The 21186-nt window shown below is 54.5% G+C and overlaps 2 protein-coding genes across 2 annotated transcripts; one reads left to right on the forward strand and one right to left on the reverse strand.

Moving 5' to 3' along the window:
- The first annotated feature begins 2909 nt into the window (after window positions 1–2909).
- ZSCAN22 (zinc finger and SCAN domain containing 22) lies at window positions 2910–11937 on the forward strand. Its single transcript, XM_043900544.1, is given in 8 exon segments — window positions 2910–3136; window positions 6185–6453; window positions 6455–6557; window positions 6560–6607; window positions 10043–10591; window positions 10594–10981; window positions 10983–11015; window positions 11017–11937. Coding segments are annotated over 7 exon segments (1407 nt in total). The 5' UTR covers window positions 2910–3136; window positions 6185–6237; the 3' UTR covers window positions 11087–11937.
- A 4471-nt stretch (window positions 11938–16408) lies between these two features.
- A1BG (alpha-1-B glycoprotein) lies at window positions 16409–20869 on the reverse strand. Its single transcript, XM_043900542.1, has 8 exons — window positions 20723–20869; window positions 20616–20651; window positions 20253–20531; window positions 19349–19621; window positions 18831–19127; window positions 18093–18389; window positions 17178–17465; window positions 16409–16585 (listed from the first exon to the last, which is right to left on the reverse strand). The coding sequence occupies exons 1-8, from the start codon at window positions 20754–20756 to the stop codon at window positions 16578–16580; spliced, it is 1512 nt and encodes a 503-aa protein (XP_043756477.1). The 5' UTR covers window positions 20757–20869; the 3' UTR covers window positions 16409–16577.
- Window positions 20870–21186: the final 317 nt, after the last annotated feature.

The following is a 21186-nucleotide window of genomic DNA, read 5'->3' on the forward strand; positions in this document are numbered from 1 at the left end:
GCTCTAGTCACTGCAGCTGCTTCCAGGTGGTGTGCCCTGAAGGGAATTCCGGATGGAGAAAAACAGGAAGCACTCTGTGCTTTGGATACTGGCCCTGGATACTTCAGATACCTAACTAAGGAATAATTTCAGTGAGTCCAGACTCCTGAATCATACATGGAAAAGCATGAACAGTGTTACTGTGAATATTTCTGTATAATATTTTGTGCTTTCATTTCTCTTGGAATTGGTGGTGTGTATGTACTCAGTCACTCAGTCATGTCCGACTCTGTGACCCCATGGACTGTAGCCCACCAGGCTTATCTGTCCATGGAATTTTCCAGTCAAGAATATTGGGGCAAGTTGCCATTTCCTACTCCAGGCAAACTTATTGATCAGGTATTGAACTCATCTCTTGCATCTCCTGCGTTGGCAGGTGGATTCTTTACCACTGTACCACTGTGCCACTTGTGAAGCCCCGGAATTTCTGGGTCATGAGATAACTATGTTTAACTTTTTGTGGAAATGCTAACCTGTTTTCTGGGTCATGAGATAACTATGTTTAACTTTTTGTGGAACTGCTAATCTGTTTTCCATAGGGCTGCATCATTTTACATCTCCACCAGCCATGTATGAGTGTTCCTGTCTCTCCACATCCTCACCAACGCTTGTTACCTTTCTGATGGCACCCATCCTCGTGGATGTGAAGTGGCATCACATTGTGGCTTTGATTTGCATTTCCCTGAATACAAAGGATGTTGAGCATCAATTTGCATGTTTTCTTTACCCATTTGTATTATATTTATTTGGCTGCATTGGGTGGCTTGCAGGATCTTAGTTTCCCAACCAGGGTTCTAACCCTGCTCCTCGCCTCCACCCCAGCAGTGGAAACTCAAAGTGCTAACCACTGGCCTGCTAGGGGATTCCTTCCCCACTTTTAAACTGGGTTATTTAGGGGCTTTGTTGTTGTTGCCGTTGTAAGAGTTCTTTATATATCCTGGATGCTAGTTGTGTATTTGTGTGTCTGTGTGTCTTTATGTGGGTCTGTATGTCTGTGTGAGCTTAAGTGTTTGTCTATATCTAAGCGGGCACAACTTTTCTTCCCACTCACTAGACATGGAGCTTCCCACGTGGCAGTCGTTTAAAAAAAAAAAAAAGCCTGCCAATGCAGGAGATGCAAGAGACGCTAGTTTGATCACTGGGTCGGGAAGATCCCCTGGAGGAGGAAATGGCAACCCCACTCCAGTACTCTCACCTAGAGAATCCCATGGACAGAGGAGCCTGGCGAGCTATAGTCCATGGGTTTGCAAAGAGTCAGACACGACTGAAATGACTGAGCACAACACACACATGGACATGGAGATGCAAAGGGCATCACGATCACCTGAATAGAGGGATGAGTGTGTGGGTACATGCTGAGCCATGTCCGACTCTTTGCACCCCCATGGACTATAGCCCGCCACGCTCCTCTGTCCATGGGATTTTCCTGGCAAGAACACTGGAGCAGGTTGCCATTTCTTCCTCCAGGGGATCTTCTTGCCTCAAGGATCGAACCCATGTCTCCTACATCTACTGCACTGAAAGCAGATTCATAGAAGGGGAGAGTATCCTGGATTATAGGTGAGTCAAATGTAATCACAAGGGTTCGCATAAGTGAAGAAGAGATGCAGGAAATAGGCTAGAGTCAGAGAAGATGTGATGAAGCAAAGACAGGGACACAGAACAAGAAATGCAGGTAGCCTCTGGAAGGTGGAAGAGACAATGAAATGGATTTCTTCCTTATGGCCTCTAGAGGAAACCAGCCCTGCCAACATGGTGGTGATAGCCCAGTGAGACCCATCTGGGGCTTCTGACCTGCAGAAATGTAATAGATTGTGTTGTTATGAGCCACTGCATGCTGTGATTACAGTAGTAACAGGAAACAAATACAGCCTCTCTAGACAGGAGCCAGACCAAGTTAACAGAGCTAACTCTACCCACGTGTAAAATAGGAAAAAGGGCATGACGGTTCATAGAAGTGATAAAACAGGAACCAGGAAAATCGGGTTCCTTTTACTGGTGAGAGGTTAGCTTGGAGGCAGGGAGGTAAAAAGGGAAGTACCATGAGACATCAGTGATGTGAAGTTGGACTTGGCGGAGAGGGCAGGGCTGAAGGGTGAGAAGCAGGAGCTGCCAAAGAGAAAGCCTCCTGTTGGTGCAAAAAGGGAGAAGGTCACGGGCAGAGTTGGCAATCTGGATGAACTGACCAGGGTCAGTAAGTGCCTGGTGTGCAAATGGAGCTCAGTGCGGACATAGTTTATTGTTACGATTACTGGGGCTGTGCCTTTGCAGAGGTGGGACTGAAGACCACGGGAAGGCCATGTAGACCCAGATATGTGAAGGCCACCAGTGCCACCCACAGGCCAAAGCCCAGCACTTGATAGGTGACGTGGGTCTTGGTTGGGTCAAGTGAAGGATGCCTTGGATTACAGTGTCCCTGGTGTGCCTACCAGTGGTCAGGAAATGCAAAGGGACCATTTACACAAAATATACAGAACACACGTCTACAGAGGCAGATGAGTGGGTGTCCAGGGCTGGGGCAGCGGGAATAGAGAGTGACTGCTAATAGGTATGGGGATTCTTTGGGGGACGATAAAAGTGGTGATCGTTCCACAGGCTTGTAAAAAAACTAAAAACCATTGAATTGTACCCATGTAGAAGGGTGAACCAAAGGGAGGTGAATTACAGCTCCAAAAAAACGTTAAAACATCTCAAAGAGGAAAGAAAACGGCAAGTGAACCAAGTATAGAGGCACTGTAGTGGACCACACGCACTGCATACATGATACATACCCTCCGCCCTGCATCCACACCCCGGCCCTCACACCGGTCATCTTCTCACCCACCCCTCACCTCCTCACACGCACCTTTCACACCATGCACTTTTCCGCCTTCCGCACGCTCTCGGGCCGGACCATGCACACACCGCCACCACTGCCCCACAAAGTCACGGCCGCTGTTCCCTCGGCTCACGAACCCAGTTGGACTACAACTCCCGGCGTTCCCCGGGCTGCTGGGGCGGGCGACGTCAGTCCAGGAGCTGTGGTCCCGGCTGGAACGCGCGAATACTCACTGCAGCGCCTCCCCGTCGCCTCCCGGAAGCGTGCGCCCGCCGGCGGGTGAGGTGGGTCGGGTTGGGGTCCCGCCCTGGTTGCGGCTGGAGGGGGACTACCGAAAGTCCTGAAGTCGCGAACGCCTGCGGTGGCCTGAAAGAGATGTAGGGGACCGGCACGCGCGAATGGGGAGCGAGAGGCCGACCCCGAGCCGCGCGTGGACCGACGGACGGAAAGACGCAGTGTGGAGCACTGGTCAAGTGCGGGGCCAGCTGACTGCGATGAAGGCTGACTGACCAGTTGTTTGTGTCTGACTCGTCTTGACTAGTGTTTCTGACTGACAAACTAGGAGCATATGGTCAGCTGATAGGATGTCTGACTGACCCGATCAAGTGTGCAACTGACCAAGAAGTTGTTTGAGGTTTTGTCGTTAGATTGTGTGCTGCTGTGAGTGAGAGGGTGTGTCTGTGACTGTATAAGTTTAGGCGTGACTGAGAGTGTGTATCTGACTGGCTGAAGCAGGTTGATTATGACTAACTGTGGGAATGATGGTGTGAGGGCGTGTGTTTATTTGACTGACTGTGAGTGACTAGGAATGTTTGGGTCCCCGGACATATTTTGGGGTACGACTGAGGGACTCTGCCAGAGGTAGGGCATATGCATATAACTATGGGGTTGACTGGGATTTTATTAGGGGGACTATGCTTGGATGATTTGCTTGGGAGTTTACCAGGCATGTGACAGAGTTTGCACTTGGCCATATCTGCAGCTGAAATTCTGTGACCTGCAGTCACCCAACTGGGATGATCTCCTAGCACCTTCTATGGGTTTAAATCCAGCAGATGGCTATGGAGTCATCAGATTGTGCATCTACTGTGTGTTTGCTGTGTGCCAGGCCTGTTGTCAGGCTAGGTACTAATAAGTACTAATAACATAATTACAAGAAGTGAAAAAACTGCTCCCCTAAGTTGGTTAAGCAGTTGTGGACAGAGGCTCTCAACCGTATGTGAGGTCAGGAAGTTGGAGGTGGATTGAGCATGATCTGTGTCGATATATCTCATACTGTCATCTGGGATTTTCCTAAAGTGGTTTCAGGGATACAAAAGGGAGGTTGGAAATTGTCACTGCATGTATTGTTAATCCTTCCCGCTCTGCGCACCAACCCCTGCCCCCCCAGCAATGATTCCCTGTATCAGATTCCACCTTTCCTGGTCCCTCTGTTTGCTCACACCTGTTACCTGTGCACTTGCTGTGGGCACTGTGTCTCCAGCATGCTCTCTGGGGAAACATGGTTAGAGCACAGAGCCCCGGGGCACACAGGGGATTACTTAGCCTGCTCCCAGGTGCTGGGCTGGCTCTTGGAGAAGACAACAGCTAAAGTGGGTCCTGGAGGACTAAGGGGGACTTTAGAACAAGTGGAGTTAGGAGCTAAGCATAGCTTTGCCAGAAATCACCAGCTGCCACTGAAAAGTGTCAGGATTGAGGTCCGGTTTTATTAATGTCTAATTCTCCCTGTGCCCAAGGTCATTTCTTGTCAACAGTTGTTATCTGTCATTTTGAGTATTAGATCCTAGCAGGTGTAAAATGGTATCTCATTTTGGTTTTGATTTGTACTTTTCTGGTAGCTGATAATGTTGAGCTTCTTTTCATGTGCTCTTTTGGAGAAGGAACTGGCAACCCACTCCAGTACTGTTGCCTGGAAACTCCCATAGATGGAGAAGCCTGGTAGGCTGTAGTCCATGGGGTTCACTAAGAGTCGGACACGACTGAGTGACTTCACTTTCACTTTTCACTTTCACGCATTGGAGAAGGAAATGGCAACCCACCCCAGTGTTCTTGCCTGGAGAATCCCAGGGATGGGGGAGCCTGGTGGGCTGCCGTCTATGGGGGTCACACAGAGTTGGACATGACTGAAGCGACTAAGCAGCAGAGGCAGCATGTGCTTTTTAACCACTTGTATGTCTTTGGAGAAATGTCTGGTCAAATCACTTGCCCATCCTTTAATTTTGGACTATTTGTCTTTTTATTATGGAGTTGTTCTAGGTACAGGTCCCTAATCAAGATATATGATTTGCAGATATTTTCTACCATTCTGGGGTTGCCTTTTCTTTTTCTTTTTTTGCCTTGCTGCATGGCTTGTAGGATCTTAGTTCCCCAACCAGGGATTGAACCCCTGCCCGGGCAGTGAAGGCACCGAGTCCTAGACCGTCAGGGAATTCCCCTTTTCACCTTCTTGATGTCTTTCATATAGCAAAGGTTTTTAATTTTGATGAAGTCCAGTTTATCTGTTTTCTCTTTTGTCACTTACCTAACATGGCTTTGCATTATTTTTAAGTGTATGTGGAGCATTGACCACAATTAACCATACACCTTGTCACAAACCAAGTCTCAGCACATATCAAAGGATTAAAATTGACCAAAACACATTTTCTGAGCACACCAGAGTTAATCTGGAAATTAGTAATAAAAAGACAATTAGAAAACTCTGGATTGTTTGGAAATGAAGCAGCAGAGTTCTAAGCTGCCCATGGTTCAGGAAGAAACCACAAGAAAAAATTAGAAAATATTTTTAACTAAATGATAATGAAGATGCAAAACCAAACTTATGGGTGTACAGCTAAAGCTATGTTTATAAGGAACTTTATAGCCTGAAATACATATACTAGCAAAGAAAGGCTGAATGTCAGTTATCTAAGTATTAATCTCAGAAGCTACAAATAATTAGCAAATAAAGTAAGGGAATGCTCCTGTGGCTCCCTGGGGACTGGGGTGTGTGTGAGGTAGGAGACAGACCTTCCATACGTGAAAGGAGCGTATGCCTTAAGCAGACTGTCTGAGGGGTCAGGCTGCAGGAGTTTGCAGCTCAGCAACAGCCCTTCCTTTCACTGTCTGGGAAACTTTGGGTGGATCTTTCTTTTCTGTCTGTTTTCATATCCATAAAAGGGAAAGAAAGCTTCCACCTCCTGAGTTTGTTGTGAGTTTTGAACAAATTACTCTCTGCAAGCATTTAGAAAAGTTCTCAGCACCCAGTGGGCATTGTCCTGAATATTTTGATCATCTGTGTTGAGGCAGCACCCAAGGTCATGGGATGACCAAATTTTGATCTTCCTGCAGACCCAGTTCCAAGGCTCCAGCCATCCTGTGTCTCACTGAAGGTCTGCTGCCCAATGGCCATGCCCAAGAGCCGCCTGAGCCCAGTGCCCTGGGAACAGGATGGCTTTCTCTGGGTGAAAATGGAGGAGGAGGAGGCCAGCCTCTTCCAGGTCCAGGAATCTAGCTTTGGCCACACTATCCACCCCGAGGCTGCACGTCTGCGCTTCCGGCACTTCTGCTTTGAGGAGGTGTCCAGCCCTCGTGAGGTGCTGGCCCGGCTCCGGGGAGTTCTGCCGCCAGTGGCTGCGGCCTGAGGCGCACTCCAAGGAGGAGATGCTGGAGCTGATGGTGCTGGAGCAGTTCCTGAGCGCGCTGCCCCCCGAGGTCCAGTCTTGGGGGCCGCTGTGCTGGTGGAGGATCTGACTCGGGTATTGAACAAGAGAGGTACGGGGGCGACTGCAGGTGCTCACAGCGCACTGGGGGCGGAGCCTGGGCTGGAATGTGAGGGTGCAGATCTGGACTTGGGGTCACTCACCGAAACCCTCACACGCTTCGGTAAGCAGTTCTGTTTTGATTGCCAATGACCAAAAGCCAAGCCCCAACTGACAGAAGCCAAGGAGGGAGGTTTCATGGCTGTGTATGAGGAGTTCAGGTGATATCCTCAGGACTTTTCTTTCTCGGTTGAGTTTTCCTATGTTAGCTTCATTCTTAAGTAGCTTCTTAAGCTACCTAAGACATAGTTGGTCCAGCAGTCTCATGCTTGTGTCTTATCCATATGGAAACCGCATAGGTACAACAGTGAACGATCCCCAAGCTGAGCCTCACTGAACTGGTTGGGGTCTTGTGCTTGTGTTTGGCTGACCAAAGCCCCAGGGACTGATGTAAGCAAGGGCAGTTCCCCAGAGAAGGACCAGGAGGCTGCTACCAGACGAGGGGGCTGGACCCCTGGCTGGAGGAGGGGGCAGAAATGCCATGTGTCCGGCTGCTCGGCCTTGGAGCGCTCCCTGTGCTGACCTCCAGGGTCTAGGTGAGACAGGCCTGCCCCAGGCCAGAGGGGGGACCCCGCCGCTCAGAGACCCACTCAGGGAGGTCTCATGGGACGCCAGGAGGACCCAGTCCTGAGACAGTCCAGGGCAGGGAGTGAAAACTCTGTTCCAGAAGGGCCTGGCCCCGCTTGATGGTAGCATTTGGTGGGGTGGGCATGCCAGGAACCAGGGCAGGGGCCGTGGGCAGGGAGAGCATGGAGTTTGAACTCAGAGAATCCTCGCGGCTTGGTACATCCAACCCCTGCTCTGCTGCCTCCTGGCTGTGTGAGGCCACATCCTCCTGTAGGGTCAGGAGAGTCTCAAAGTGGCTCTGAAACAGCAGATAAGAACCACAGTCCAGGCAGAGGGCTGGTGGGAGGCAGAGACCCTGTGGTACGATATGGACTATTGCATTCTAGGAAGAGCAGGTGGTGCAGTGTTTCTGGAATAGAGAGAAAAAAGGGTAAGGCTGGAGGGGTTGGGGGAATTAGTGGAACACCAGTGGGCTTAGGGATTTCCCAGGTGGCACTAGTGGTAAAGAACTCACCTGCCAAAGCAGGAAAATTAAGAGACACGGGTTCTATCCTTGGGTTGGGAAGATCCCCAGGAGGATGGCATGGCTAGCCACTCCAGTATTCTTGCCTGGAATGATCCCATGGACAGAGGATCCTGATGGGCTATAGTCTATAGGGTTGCAAAAAAGTTGTCCAGGACTGAAGTGACTTAGCACGCACATACAGTGGGCTTAGAGGAGGAAAGAAGAGTCTAGAGCTGAAATCCCAACTTGGCCACTAGCTGGCTGTGTGATCTTATAAAAGTTACTCAACCTCTATGAGTTAATCATGTGGTCTTGTACCAGTTACTCAAGACCTCCCCTCAGTTGGGCGTGCATTTCCTTTTCTGGAACACAGTGGTTAAAGTGCCTCTTTCTGAGAGCAGAATGAAGCTTACACGAGGCAGTGGAAGTTACCCACTGTAGTTGCAGCCTAGCGTAGAACAAGAGCCTGATGACGGCCAGCAGCCCTGGGAGGCAAGCAGTATAGTATCCCGTCTTCCAGATGAGGAAACTGAGGCCCAAATGAGGGCAAGACTGCCCAACCCTTGGAGCTGGCCAGTTGCAGAGCTAGAACCCTACTGTGGACCTAACCAACACTTATTCCAGCCACCCCCATCCTGGAATCTGTCCAGTAAACAAGGCCCAGTCAAGCATCCTCGGGTGCCATACGCACCCGTCAAGAGCAGGGCAGTTCAGGCACGCACCTACCCCGTACACGGGCCAGCTTGCAGCTGCCCCTTAGGTGTGCGCTGCCTTCCCAGCAGATTATGAAGAGCAGGCCTTGGGTGTCCAGGTGGCTCAGGGAGGCCAGGTGGGCATCGCCCACCACCCACAGCCCCAGGTGTCTGCCTGGGATTCAAGGGCGAGTCTCCTGCAGCCTGGATTGATTCCCTCTTCCAACCAGTATTTACTGAGCCTCTGCAGACTCATCCAGGTCCAAGCGGCAGGGAATGAGGGGGTAGGATGGAGCTCGAGCCGGCCCCGGAAGCCTGTCCTCAGGTGCCTGGCTCTCTCAGATCACTTCAACCCCGGGGATTTCCTTCTGATATTTGAGACAAAATCGGGAGCCTTAAAGAATGGAGGGTTTGAGAGGTAGTGAGTGAGGGATGACTAGAAACCTGTGACACAGGGTTTTTTAATATATTGGTTTACAATGCTGTGTTAATTTCTGCTGTATAGCAAAATGATTCAGATATACACACATATACATTCTTTTTCATATTCTTTTCCATTATCTTTTATTCAAGGATATTAAATATAGTTCCCTGTGCTGTACAGTAGGACCTTGTTGTTTATCCATTCTATATACACTAGTTTGCATCTGCTAACCCCAAACTCAATCCATCCCTACCCCTCCTCCCCCGTGGCCACCACAAGTCTGTTCTCTATGTCTGTGAGTCTGTTTCTGTTTCATCGATAAGTTCATTTGTGTCAGGTTTTTTTTGGCTGCGACATGTGCCATGCAGGATCTCAGTTCCCTGACCAGGGATTGAATCCATGCCCCCTGCGGTGGGACCAGGGAGTCTTAACCCCTGGACCACCAGGGAAGTCCGTGTGTCATATTTTAGATTCAACATGTAAGTGATAGCATGTGATACTTATTTTTCTCTTTCTGACTTACTTCACTTTGTATGATAATCTCTAGTCCCATCCATGTTGCTCCAGATGGCATTATTTCATTCTTTTCATGGCTGAGTAATATTCCATTGTGTATACATACCACATCTTCTTTATCCATTCATCTGCCAGTGGACATTTAGGTTGCTTCCATGTCTTGGCTATTGTAAGTACAATGTGAACACAGGGGTGCCTTCTCAAATTAGAGTTTTGTCTGGATATATGCTTAAGAGTGGGATTACTGGGTCATATGGCAACACTATTTTTTAGTGTTTTGAGGAACTGCCATACTGTTCTCCATAGTGGCCAAGTCAATTTACATTTCCACTACACACCCTCTCCAACATTTATTATTTGTAGACTTTTTTGATGATGGCCATTCTGAGCAGCATGAAGTGGTATCTCACTTCTGATGTGCATTTCTCTCGTAATTAGTGATGATGAGCACCTTTTCACGAGCCCATTCGCCGTCTGTGTGTGTGACGCAGGTGGTTGATGGTGTCGGAGAACAGCCCTGTGCCTTTTGTCATCCAAGACACCAAGTGAGAAACTTTTCTTTGGAAACAGGACCACATGTCAGGAGTGGCCCACACCTTCCCTTTCAGAGTGAGGCCAGGGCTCGGCAGAGTGGGGGAGGCCTGGTATGGAAAAGCAGTGACTCTGTGGTTCGAACTGTTGCAGGCTGGGCGCTGGGATCTGAACTCACAGACACCAGCTGTAAGCAGAGCGGTTCGGAGGAGTCCGGGCCCTGGGACAGGGCCATTGAAACCGTGGGAGGAGGGACTCCCCCGGGACCTGCCTTTGGTGATGACCGTGAATCCAAGGGTGGCCCAGAGAGGCAGGCCAGACTCTCAGGGGAAATGTGGGCCCAGTCTGCCGCCCACCAGATGGATTTGAGGAAAACTTCAGGGCCTCACAAGGACGCTCCCCCAGCCCAGCCTAGCTGTGAAGCTGGTGCCTTGGGGGACAGCCCCCACGTGCGGCCAGACCTCACCTCCGGAGAGAAGACTCCTTCCGAGGAGAGATGGGATCCACCGGATGGCAGTGGGACAGAGCCTCCAGGCACGTGCTCTGGAAGGAAGCCTCCCATGTGTAGAGAGTCGGGGAAGACGCTCCGGAGCCCCTCGACGGCCCACCAGAAGACCCGCGCCCGCAAGACACCCTACACCTGCAGCGAGTGCGGGAAAGCCTTCTGTCGGAGCGCGCACCTGGCCCAGCACCGGGTGGTGCACACGAGTGCGGCAAGGCCTTCGGCCGGCTCACCCACCTGAGCCAGCACTGGAGGGTGCACACCGGTGAGAAGCCCTACGCCTGCGCCGAGTGCGGTAAGACCTTCCGCCGCAGCTCCCACCTCAGTCAGCACCGGCGGACGCACTCGGGCGAGTGGCCCTACGCATGCGACGCGTGCGGCAAGGCCTTGAGCCAGAGCACACATCTGACCCAGCACCGGCGCGTGCACACCGGCGAGAAGCCGTACGAGTGCGGCGCCTATGGCCGCGCCTTCAGTGACTGCTCGGCGCTGGTGCGGCACCTGCGGGTGTACTCCGGGGAGAAGCCCTACCAGTGCCGGGCGTGCCCCAAGGCCTTCACGCAGAGCTCCTCCCTCCTCGAGCACAAGCGTGCACACGGGCTAGAAGCCCTACCGGTGCAGCGACTGGGAAGGCCTTCAGCCGCAGCTCCGCCCTCATGGTTCACCTGCGCCTCCACGTCAGCGTCCTGCAGTGACGAGCGCACCTCCCGCCAAGGCGCAGCGCTGGCGAGGAACCCAAATTCCAGAAGAACCAGGGCAGCTGGACTGGGGACTGGTGAGTCCCCGAAACGACGAGGTGCTTACGGACAGAATCTGGGGCCGCTGGGGGACAGCGCTTCATTCAGGGACGCAGAGGGAGGCTCTTCGGGCCAGCCAGCGAAGCTTCCAGAAGACCCGGCTGCCTTCCGTTCCCCACTCAGGGCCGTCTCAGAACAGCTGAATCCAGGGGGAGCGTTGGTTCTTGAAGCCGGGACAGACCACGTCGCGCTGCTCTCAGGACTCAGGGGCCCCCAGGTGCTCGGGCGGGAGGCTCGTCTTCACACGCCCAAGTGGCTGCCCTTCCTGCCCGCCCCTCTCCTGTGTAATCGGGGGGCCTGCCCACGCCCACCTGTGCCTTCACACACACTGTTCCCTCCGCCTGCCCAAGTCCGACTCCAAGGCCAGCCTGGGAGCTGCCTGTTACACGAGGCCCTCTCCGACCCTCAGCCTCTCTGGCATTTGCCCTGTCCAGAGGGTGCTTTTGTCGCTACACAGCATCCATTTCTCCCTGCCCGCTCTGTGCACGGCCCACCAGTCGTCAGCCTGTTGATTTTAGTTACAACCTCCTCTACTCCATCTTCACCATCATTACCTTCTGCGGGCCCACATCCCCTGTCCCCAGGATTCCAGCAGGGGGGTCTCCTTCCTGACGCCTTTCTGCCTTCATTACACACACCACACATAAACACACACACGACATACATTTATTACACACACCACATACATACACACACCCCACATACATATATCACATATACCGCTACACACATACACACCACATACATATATCACACACACCATATACATACACACACCTCATACATACACACACCACATACATTTACCACACAAACCACAACACACCACATACATACACACACCACATACATATATCACACACATATCACACATACCACATACATATATCACACATACCACATATATATATATCACACACACCACATACATACACACACCACATTTACCACACACACACACCACATAGATACACACAGCACATACATTACCACACAAACCACACATACACACCACATATATACACAGTCCCCCTACACACACACAAACCACATACCACATACGCACTCACATCACACATGTGCACACACTCAGACACACACACCACATACACAAACCACATACATACACATCCCCCTACACATATACCACATACACACGCCACACAAACTAGAGACATACCCCACATACATACACACACCCCACATACATACACACAGCACACATGCACACTGTATACAAACACATTTCCCCCACACCACGTACACCACACACAAACCAACACACACACCACGCACACATGCCACTTACATACACATCCCCACATACACACACACGGTTGTTTCCTTCTCCACACGGGCCTCCAGCAGGCTCTTTCCACAACCTGAATCTGATCGTGTCTCTGCAGTTGTGGGAAGCTCTCCACTGCATCACCTTCTACAGCAAACCTTCCTGAATGGGTTACAAGTTTGCTGAGACATAAGTGGCTTTGGGAACCAGGCTGTCTATCCAGTTACCTTCCTATATGTTTATGAACACTCATTTTGCTGTGTGCGCAGTGGAGTGAACATGAATTTAGATCACTGCCCCGTGAGATGAACCTGAGACTCCATCAGCTGCCATTCACGGTTGTTGGTGCCGGGCCCTCAGCCTTGTCTCCTGTGGCCCTGCCTCCCACACGCCAGCCTTGCGGAACACGTGCTTCCTGGAGGAGCCGTCCTTTCTCCCACGGATGTGCCTTTGCCTCTGTGCGTGGAACCCTCCTCTCTCTCCTCTAGGACGTTTCCCCTGTCCCTCCCCCATGTCCCCACTTGCGCTCTCTGCTCCCCAAGTGCCTCCCAGTGACTCCTCCTGAGCCTCCTACGTCTCATAGCTACTTCTCACAGAGCTTGGAGTTTGTCTTCCCTGAGGACAGTGAGCATTCAGGAGCAGGGCTGTGTCTCCTCAGTGTCCACAGCACACGGGCCAGAGGTGCTGAGCAAAGGCTGCTGAACACTTGACTGATGCCTTTCCACGGGCGGTCGCCACGCTCCACCCTGAGTCATCCTCATAGACGTTTATGTGGCTGTCTCCCCCAGTTGTGGGCCCTCCAGGACAAGCCACCCGATTCCTCCAGGGCCCCAGTGCCCAGACAAGCCAGCATCCGTGGCCTCCATAAGGTGTGCCGAGCCTGCCCTGTCCGTGGCCCCACAGCTCCATGACTGCCGCAGCTGGCCGTGAGCTCTCTGCCTTCCCTCTCAGCTCTGTGCCCCCATCACGCTTGCAGGCTCCATGTCTGTAACCGACATGGCAGCCTCTGTTCCTCTGTTCCTGTCAAGGCATCAGCCTTCTTCCCTCTGCTTTTCTGACGACCCTACGGCGTGTGAACCTGACCCCCACCACACAGCTGTGTATTGTGTACTGGTCATCAACACCATCTCTCCCTGTGTTTCTCCCTCCATCTCAAATTCATTCCTTCTGTGTCATGAGTAAACAAAGACCTCTGACAAGTGAGGTTCAGAGCAGGAAGGCTGAGACCCAGGGAGACGGAGATCTTGTCAGCATCTCAGAGAGTTCCAGGTGTACCTAGACACAGCATGGCCGAGGCTCAGATGCTGAGGACCTGACAGGACGTGAGGGAAGACTGAGAGGCGAGAGACACGTGTCACCCTGCCCTCAGGCCCTCAGCAGGCTGCAGGGGACGGAAAAGACATGAACCTAACATCAGGCCTTGGGGACCCCAGGTAAATGCCTTCCCTGAGCCTCAGTGACCGGCTCGGTCAGGAGAGGGGATGATGAGACCCGCCTTGTGCAGCACCTGATGCAGGCTCTGGGCACTGGCCCTGACTGCTGGCACCTGACTCCCCCTTTCTGCCCCACCCTCCCGAGCCTCTCACTGAGGAACTGTATCTCCTCCCCACCTCGGCACTCAGAGCACCTATAACACCCACTTTGTCATGAGACATATATCTACTTATGTTTATCTAAAGAAGGAGGTCAGGGGAAGAAAGGAATATTAAGGTCTTACATCCCATTTAAATGGTAAAATATTAATTCTGAGTAGACTGCAAAGAGTTAAGTATGTATACTGTAATCCCAAGAGAAATCTTTAAAAAAGACTATACAAAGAGAATTCATTGGAATGACTAATGCTAAAGCTCCAATACTTTGGCCACCTGATGCAAACTGACTCATTGGAAAAGACCCTGATGCTGGGAAAGATTGAAGGCAGGAGAAGGGGACGACAGAGGATGAGAGGGTTGGATGGCATCACCGACTCGAAGGACGTGAATTTAAGCAAGCTCTGGGAGTTGGTGACGGACAAGGAAGCCTGGCATGTTGCAGTCCATGGGGTCGCAAAGAGTTGGACACGCCTGAGCCACTGAACTGAACTGAAACAGAGATGATCAAAAACTCAGATGAGTTAAAAAGGAAGCTGAGAAACAACCCAAAAGAAAGCAGGAAAGGGGAAACTGACAGATAACAAAAGGAACAAACAGGAAAGAAAAAGGCAGACCAAACTGTAAGCTTATATGTTGTTACATATATATGATCTAAACATACGTATTAAAAGGATTTGCCAGAATGAATTTAAAAAAAAAAAAAAGAAAATAAGAAACTTAGCTTTCAATATGATGATATAGGGACTTCCCTGGTGGTCCAGAGGTTAAGAATCCACCTTGCAATCCAGGGACGGATTCAATCCCTGGTCAGGGAACTAGATCCCACATGCTTCGTAGAAGCTGAGCACCACAACTACTGAGCCCCTGTGCTCCGAAGCCGCTGAGCCACAACTAGAGAGTTCATGTGTCCCAGTGAAAGATCCTGCATGACGCAATGAAGACCCTCAGGCCTCAACTAAGACCCCGTGCAGCCTAATAAATATTTTAAAAATAAATGTAATTATATGGGTAAGCTTAAAGTAAAAGAGTAGGGAAAGATATGTTATGAAATCTTCATCGAAAAAATGCTGCAATGACTACATTAATATCAAACCAAGAAGACTTACGAACAAGGAAAATTACTAGGACTAAAGAAGTTACATAGCCATAAAGAGACAATTCACCAAAAAGACCTAACAGTTCCAAATAATGTATGCATTTAACAACAAAGCCTTAAAATAACAGGAAATAAAAACTGATAGAGCTGAAAGAAAATAATAGACAAATTCACAATTATAATTGGAGACTTCAACACCCCTCTCACTAGAATCAACAAAACAAAACAAAACCAGTAAGGATACAAAAGAACTGACCAATGTCATCAACCAACTGGATGTAATGAAGTTGCAAAATGTCAAACTTTGTTTATCCAGAAATAAGTAATTTCCCATGATTTAAGCTAAGATAAAACTTTTAAAGCCTGATATTAAGCTGTTACTAATGTTTACCCCCAAAAGTGAATGGTCTAAGTTTCCACCTGAAGAAAATGAAAAGGAAGAAATTAATTCAGAATTAAGTAGAAGGAAGGGAATGATAACAAGTAGAGGTTCACAAAATAGAAAAGAGATAGTACCAAAATGAGCACTCTCAAAAGGTAATCTGTTCTTTGATAAAGATAAATATAAAAGATAAATACAATTGGTAAACCTCTAGCTAGACTGACAGAGAGGGAGAAGGGACACAGCATCAGTCATGAAAGAGATGGCATCACTGCCGACTCTGCAGGCATGAGCCGACTACAACAGCGCTATGAGCAGCTCTGTGCCAGCCAATCAGACTTCCCCGTTCAAGAAGTAGGCAAATTTCTTGCAAAAACAGTTTACCAAGCATTAGTTGACAATGCTAGCCTTACTCACAACTGCTGTATGTCAGCACCTGGAGGGCCAGGCTGGGGCGGGTCAGGGGTCCAGGACGGGTCCGGTTCGGGAACGGTGGGAAAGAGCAAAGACTCTTCCCATCCCGCGGCCTCGAGGGGCGGGGTGGGCGGCCAGGCCTCCGGAGCGGGACACAGCCCCGCAGCGCCACCTGGTGGCCGCTGAGCCGGGAAGACAACTGCAAAATGCAGCTTCTGAACCGCCCCCCAATCCAGTCAAGGAGGTCCGGAGCCTCCGCTGCCTCCCACACCTGCGGGGGCTGGGCGGAGGGGACTGGGGAGCAGGAGGAAGCTTAATGGGAGAAGGCAGGAGAAGGGGCCTCCACCCTCAGGATCCAGCCCAGAGCCCACCCACCTTCAGGACTCAGGATCCCAGCATGGGGGCTCCCGCTTCCCGCACGTGGACCACCATGGGCCAGAGACACGTCTTAAGGGCTGTCTGCATATTTATTAGTTCCTGGGATGGATCAGGGAGAGGCGAACACTCCCCCTGCCCCCCAGGGAAAACTCCAGCTTCCCGCTGCAGCACAAGGCATCGGAGGCAGGCTGGATAAAGGACTTCCCGAGGATACCATCAGCACCTGGTCCGCCACTGGGTCAGCTTCCTGGACCAAGTGGACAAAAGAGAGCTGGTGGGGAGGGAGGCTCCCTGCGTCCTCCCCGGTGAGTCAGGGCGGGGCTCGCTGAGGCCTCAGCAGGGCGGGGACTGGTCAGCTGCCCGGGAGGAAACACGCCCCCACCGCCCCCTACAGTTGCTCGTGACCACGCCCTGCCCTGCCTTGCAGTCCCCCGACACACACACCCCCCGCCACAGCAGCCTAGGTGTGTGTGCGCGCGCGTACACACACACACACACACACACACACCCCCAGCAGTCTAGGGGTGTGCGCGCGCGTACACACACACACACACACCCCCAGCAGTCTAGGGGTGTGCGCGCGCGTACACACACACACACACACACACCCAGCAGTCTAGGTGTGTGTGCGCGCATACACACACACACACCCAGCAGCCTAGGTGTCTGCGCGCGCGTACACACACACACACACACACACACACACACACACACACAGTAGTCTAGGCCCACCAGCCAGTGTCAGCGCTGGAGGGGCGCATGAAAGCGCAGCCCTGAGGAGGGTACCATCGGGGCAAAGGCCTGGACCGCAGCCCCTTCCTCCTGGGGCTTCAATTCACCTGCCACCCGGAGCTCCACCGGGTCGCTGAGCTCCGACAGCAAGGAGCGGGGCCCGTCGGTGCGGTAGCGGCAGCTGTAAGTGCCGGCGTGCTGGGGCCCCACGTAGGTCAGCACCAGGTCCGCGGAGCGGTGGGTGGACCAGGTCACCGCCAAGGGCTCCTCTTCGCCCGCGCGCAGCAGCAGGAAGGAGACGTCGGGCACCTGCGCCTCGCAGCGCAGGACGGCATCGCGGCCCGGAGTCACGGCCCCAGCCCACAGGGCACGGAGCTGCGGCCTGGGCAGCGGTCCTGGGCGAGCGGCGGGAGGTCAAGTGAGGCCCCTCTCCCCCCTCCGACCCTGGGCACTGAGCCCCCAGACCTGCTATGAGGTCTGAGCCCCCCAGGGGTCCCCATCACGGGCACGCAGCGCCCAGGACAGGTGAGGAGGAGGAAAACGCCACCCTCCCAGGGGAGAGGGGTTCCCGCGGAGAGCACAGCTGGGGCAGCGGCCCGGAGGTGGGACCTGTGCCCCCAAGAGGCCTGGAAGAGGAAATCCGAGGAGCACACAGACCCAGGGCCGGCTGGGGCTCGGCGGGAATTACACCTCGACCCTCCGCATGGGCACCTGGGCTCTAGGAGGGCCGGGATCCTAGTCTGACCACCGACAGGCGCGTGGCGCGGGGAAACCAAGGCACGAGCCGGTGCAGAGCGGTTAGGAGTCTGAGCCCTAAAAACTGGATCCGCCCTCCATGATTTCCACCAAAGCGCCCCACCTGCCCGGCGTTCACGGGGGCGGTAGACAGGCCACTAGGCGGGGCGCCCTGGGGCACTGGCGGCCTGCCCCCCACCCCCTCAGGCCCTGGGCGCCTCCCGTCGGATCCCGGGACAGGCGCCCGGGTAGAAGGGGGTCTCCGGGCCGCCGTGCCCGCAGCTCACCGTCCACGCGCAGCTCCAGGGTCGCGCTGGGCTTGGAGCCCGCGAAGGGCGGCGACGTGTCCGTGTAGACGCAGCTGTAATTGCCCGAGTCCACCGCCGAGACGTCGCGCAGCTCAAATTGGGCCTCGGGGCCCCCGGGGCTCAGGACGCGAGGCACCCAGCGCCTGCCCGCGTCCTTGCGCAGCAGGGTGAAGCGCACGCCGGCGCGGGGTGCCTGGCACCGCAGCTGCACCAGAGCGCCCGGCGCGGGGTTCAGGGTCGCGGGCTCGGCAGACAGCTCCGGCGCGGGGAGTGTCCCTGCGGGAAGAGCGCGGGAGGCTGGAGCCCAAACCGGATCCTCCCCCGGGAAGATCCGCCCCGCTCCCTCCCGGGAGGCCGGCGGGGACCACCCCCGAGCCTTCCTCCCGACCCGGCCCGGTCCTCGCAGGACTAGTCCTCCGCACTAGTCCGTGAGCGCAGGAAAATGGGGTGCGGGCGCGTTTTGTGGAAGGAGCACCCCCGAGCCCCCGACGGCCGCTTCCTCTCCTGAGCTTTACTCCCCTGGTCCGAGTCCTTAGGGGTCCTGCAGCACCCCCGGCCCCCTCTACAGCGGCCTCAGGGCCCACCGGGGCCGGCCCTGCGCTCCTCGCCCTCGGCTCGCGGGGGAGAGCGCGCCCCGGGCACAGGCAGGGCCGCGTCTGGGCTCCGTCCCGGCTCTCTCCGCCCTCGCAGTCCCGCGATCTCGTCCCTCAGGCTCACCGTCGCTCAGCACCAGCTCGGCCGGCGCACTGTCTCGGGACCAGGCTGCCAGCTCGCCGCGCAGCCGGTAGCGGCAGGTGTAGCCGCCGCCGTCCCCCGCGGCCAGCGCGCTCAGCTTGAAGAAAACGCGGTCCGGACTGCTGCTGGCCCGGGGTACCAGCTGCTCCTCCGCGCCCCGCCGCAGCTGGAAATCCACGCCGCTTAGGGGTGCCACGCAGGTGAGCGAGGCGGGCGAGCCGGGCCTCAGGACCCCGGCCGACTCCCTGTCCACCGTCAATGTGGGGGCCGGCGGCGGGGCTGCAGGGAGGGGGATGTCACTGGGGAGGCCGCTGGGGGGCCCAGCCTCCAGACCTCTGTCCCGGGAACAGCCTGCCTGTGGCGGTTCCGACACCCCTCCCCAGGCAGGGTGCTGCTTCCCACAGCCGTTCTCGGTGGGGCTGCTCAGGGTCCAGGGTAGCTTCTCGTCCTCCAGGAGCCTCCTCCCCCAGGAAGCCCTCTGGGATGGCCCACCCACTCACCCAGCTCCTCTATGGTCACCATGGCACTGGGCTCCGAGGGGGTGCCTGCTGCGTGGGTCCGGTAGCTGCAGCTGTAGTTCCCAGCCCGGTGGACTGGGAAGGTGGCTTGCGTGGACTCCGGGGCCTCAGCCACCTCCAGAAACTGGTCCTCACCTTCCCGCCTCAGCAGGAAGGTCACACCTCGAAGTCCCGTGAAGCACAGCAGCGTGGTGTTCAGGCCGGGTGTGATCCAGGACACAGGACTGGTTGAGAGTGAGGGTGCGGGCAGGGGCTCTGCGGATGGGGCAGGGGTCACGGCGGGGCAGGGGTCCCGGATGGCTCTGCCTGAGCTGGGAGACATGGGCTCCCAGCCCGAGCTGGACCTCTGTGCTCCTGACAGTGTGAGGGAGCCAGGAGATGGACGTCTCGATGGTGGCGTAAGCCAGGAATACAAGCGGAAGGCATGGGGCTGGCCTGCCCGCAGCTTCCTGGGGATTCAATCATTTATTTCTCACAGCCTTCTAGGGTCGGTGAAAACACCACCCTCTTTTTGTTCAGTCACTAAGTCTGTCCAATTGTTTGGCACCCCACGGACTGTAGCCCGCCAGGCTCCTCTGACCGTGGGATTCCCCAGGCAAGGATACTGCAACGGGTTGCCATGCCCTCCTCCAGGGGGTCTTCCTGACCCAGGGATTGAACTGGCCTCTCCTGCACTGGCAGGCGGATTCTTTACTACTCAGCCACCAGGGAAACCCAGTCACCCTTATTTTACAGATGGGGACACTGCGCTCAGAGACAGCACCTGAACTGCCTGAGGCCACTGGCTACTCCAGAGCAGCAGGAAGAGCGCAGGGAGGGTGAGGCGTGGGCAGAGGAGCCTCCCCAGTAGCCCACCTCCTGCCTTCAGGCCGTGGACCACACTCACCTGCTCCCGTCACCTCCACCAGGTTGCTCGGGCTGATCCAATCATTGCCGCCCTTGTAGCTGCAGCGGTAGAGGCCCCGGGTGGCGCTGGTCACTGGTCCCAGTGGGAACCTGTGCTCGTGGGCAGGGGACTCCAGGTGCACCGGTTCCTGGCCCACACCATCCTTGAGGAGCTGGAACTCCTGGGTCGGCAGCGGGCTCCGGCAGGTCAGCGTCACGTTGGCCCAGGGTGCCAGCGGTGAGCCAGCCTCAGCCCACAGGGATGGCCTGGGGTCGAAGACTGCGTGGGGGAGGCAGTCAGAGCCGAGTGCCCACCTGGGGGCTCACCCCGCAGCGCCCCCCGCGCCCAGGCAAGCCCACTCACAGGTCGCCTGCTCAGTCACCGGGCTCAGGGCCAGACCTGCAGAGACCCAGCTGTTAGGCCTCACTGCCGTCCACCCTGCCCCCGGCCACCCCAGGGCCCAGCCTCACCCCAGAGCAGCAGGAGGGCTGCCCCAGCAAACATGGTCCACCTCCTGCAGCCTCGGGGCTGTCTGTTGGGTTATAAGGAGCAGCCGGGGTGGTGGGGCTCACCCCCGCGTCCTTCCCGGAAAGCTGGGCTCCAGGGGCAAAGGGCGAACCTTGACCCCTGGAGGCTCAGCCACAGCAACAGTCAATAACCATGCTGAATGGGTTTGCTGCCTTCCGGTCAGTTTTGCAAATCTCTCACACGCAGTCACCTGGGGACTAGCTGCAGTCAGGATGCACGTTTCAGTCCCGGACACGTCAGAAGGACTGGATGCAGCTGCTTTTCAGGATCCTGCTGGCAGCCCTTGCGGGCGGGTTATTTTTCCCTTGGATATCCAAACCACAAAAAACCTGCCGGCCAAACAGGAGCCGGGTTTAATCCCTGAGTCAGGAAGCTCCCCTGAAAAAGGGAATGGTAACCCACTCCA

Source organism: Cervus elaphus, chromosome 4, assembly GCF_910594005.1.
Source record: "Cervus elaphus chromosome 4, mCerEla1.1, whole genome shotgun sequence".
NCBI lineage: Eukaryota > Metazoa > Chordata > Mammalia > Artiodactyla > Cervidae > Cervus > Cervus elaphus.

Bases quoted from the DNA above. Each gene is read 5' to 3' on its own strand.
- A1BG (XM_043900542.1), bottom strand. From the start codon at position 20,756: ATGTTTGCTGGGGCAGCCCTCCTGCTGCTCTGGG. The intron at 20,652-20,722 runs GTGAGGCTGGGC...GGGTCTCTGCAG, and splicing joins AGCCCTCCTGCTGCTCTGGG to GTCTGGCCCTGAGCCCGGTG. The intron at 17,466-18,092 runs GTGAGCTGCGGG...CCGCTCGCCCAG, and splicing joins CCTGGAGCTGCGCGTGGACG to GACCGCTGCCCAGGCCGCAG.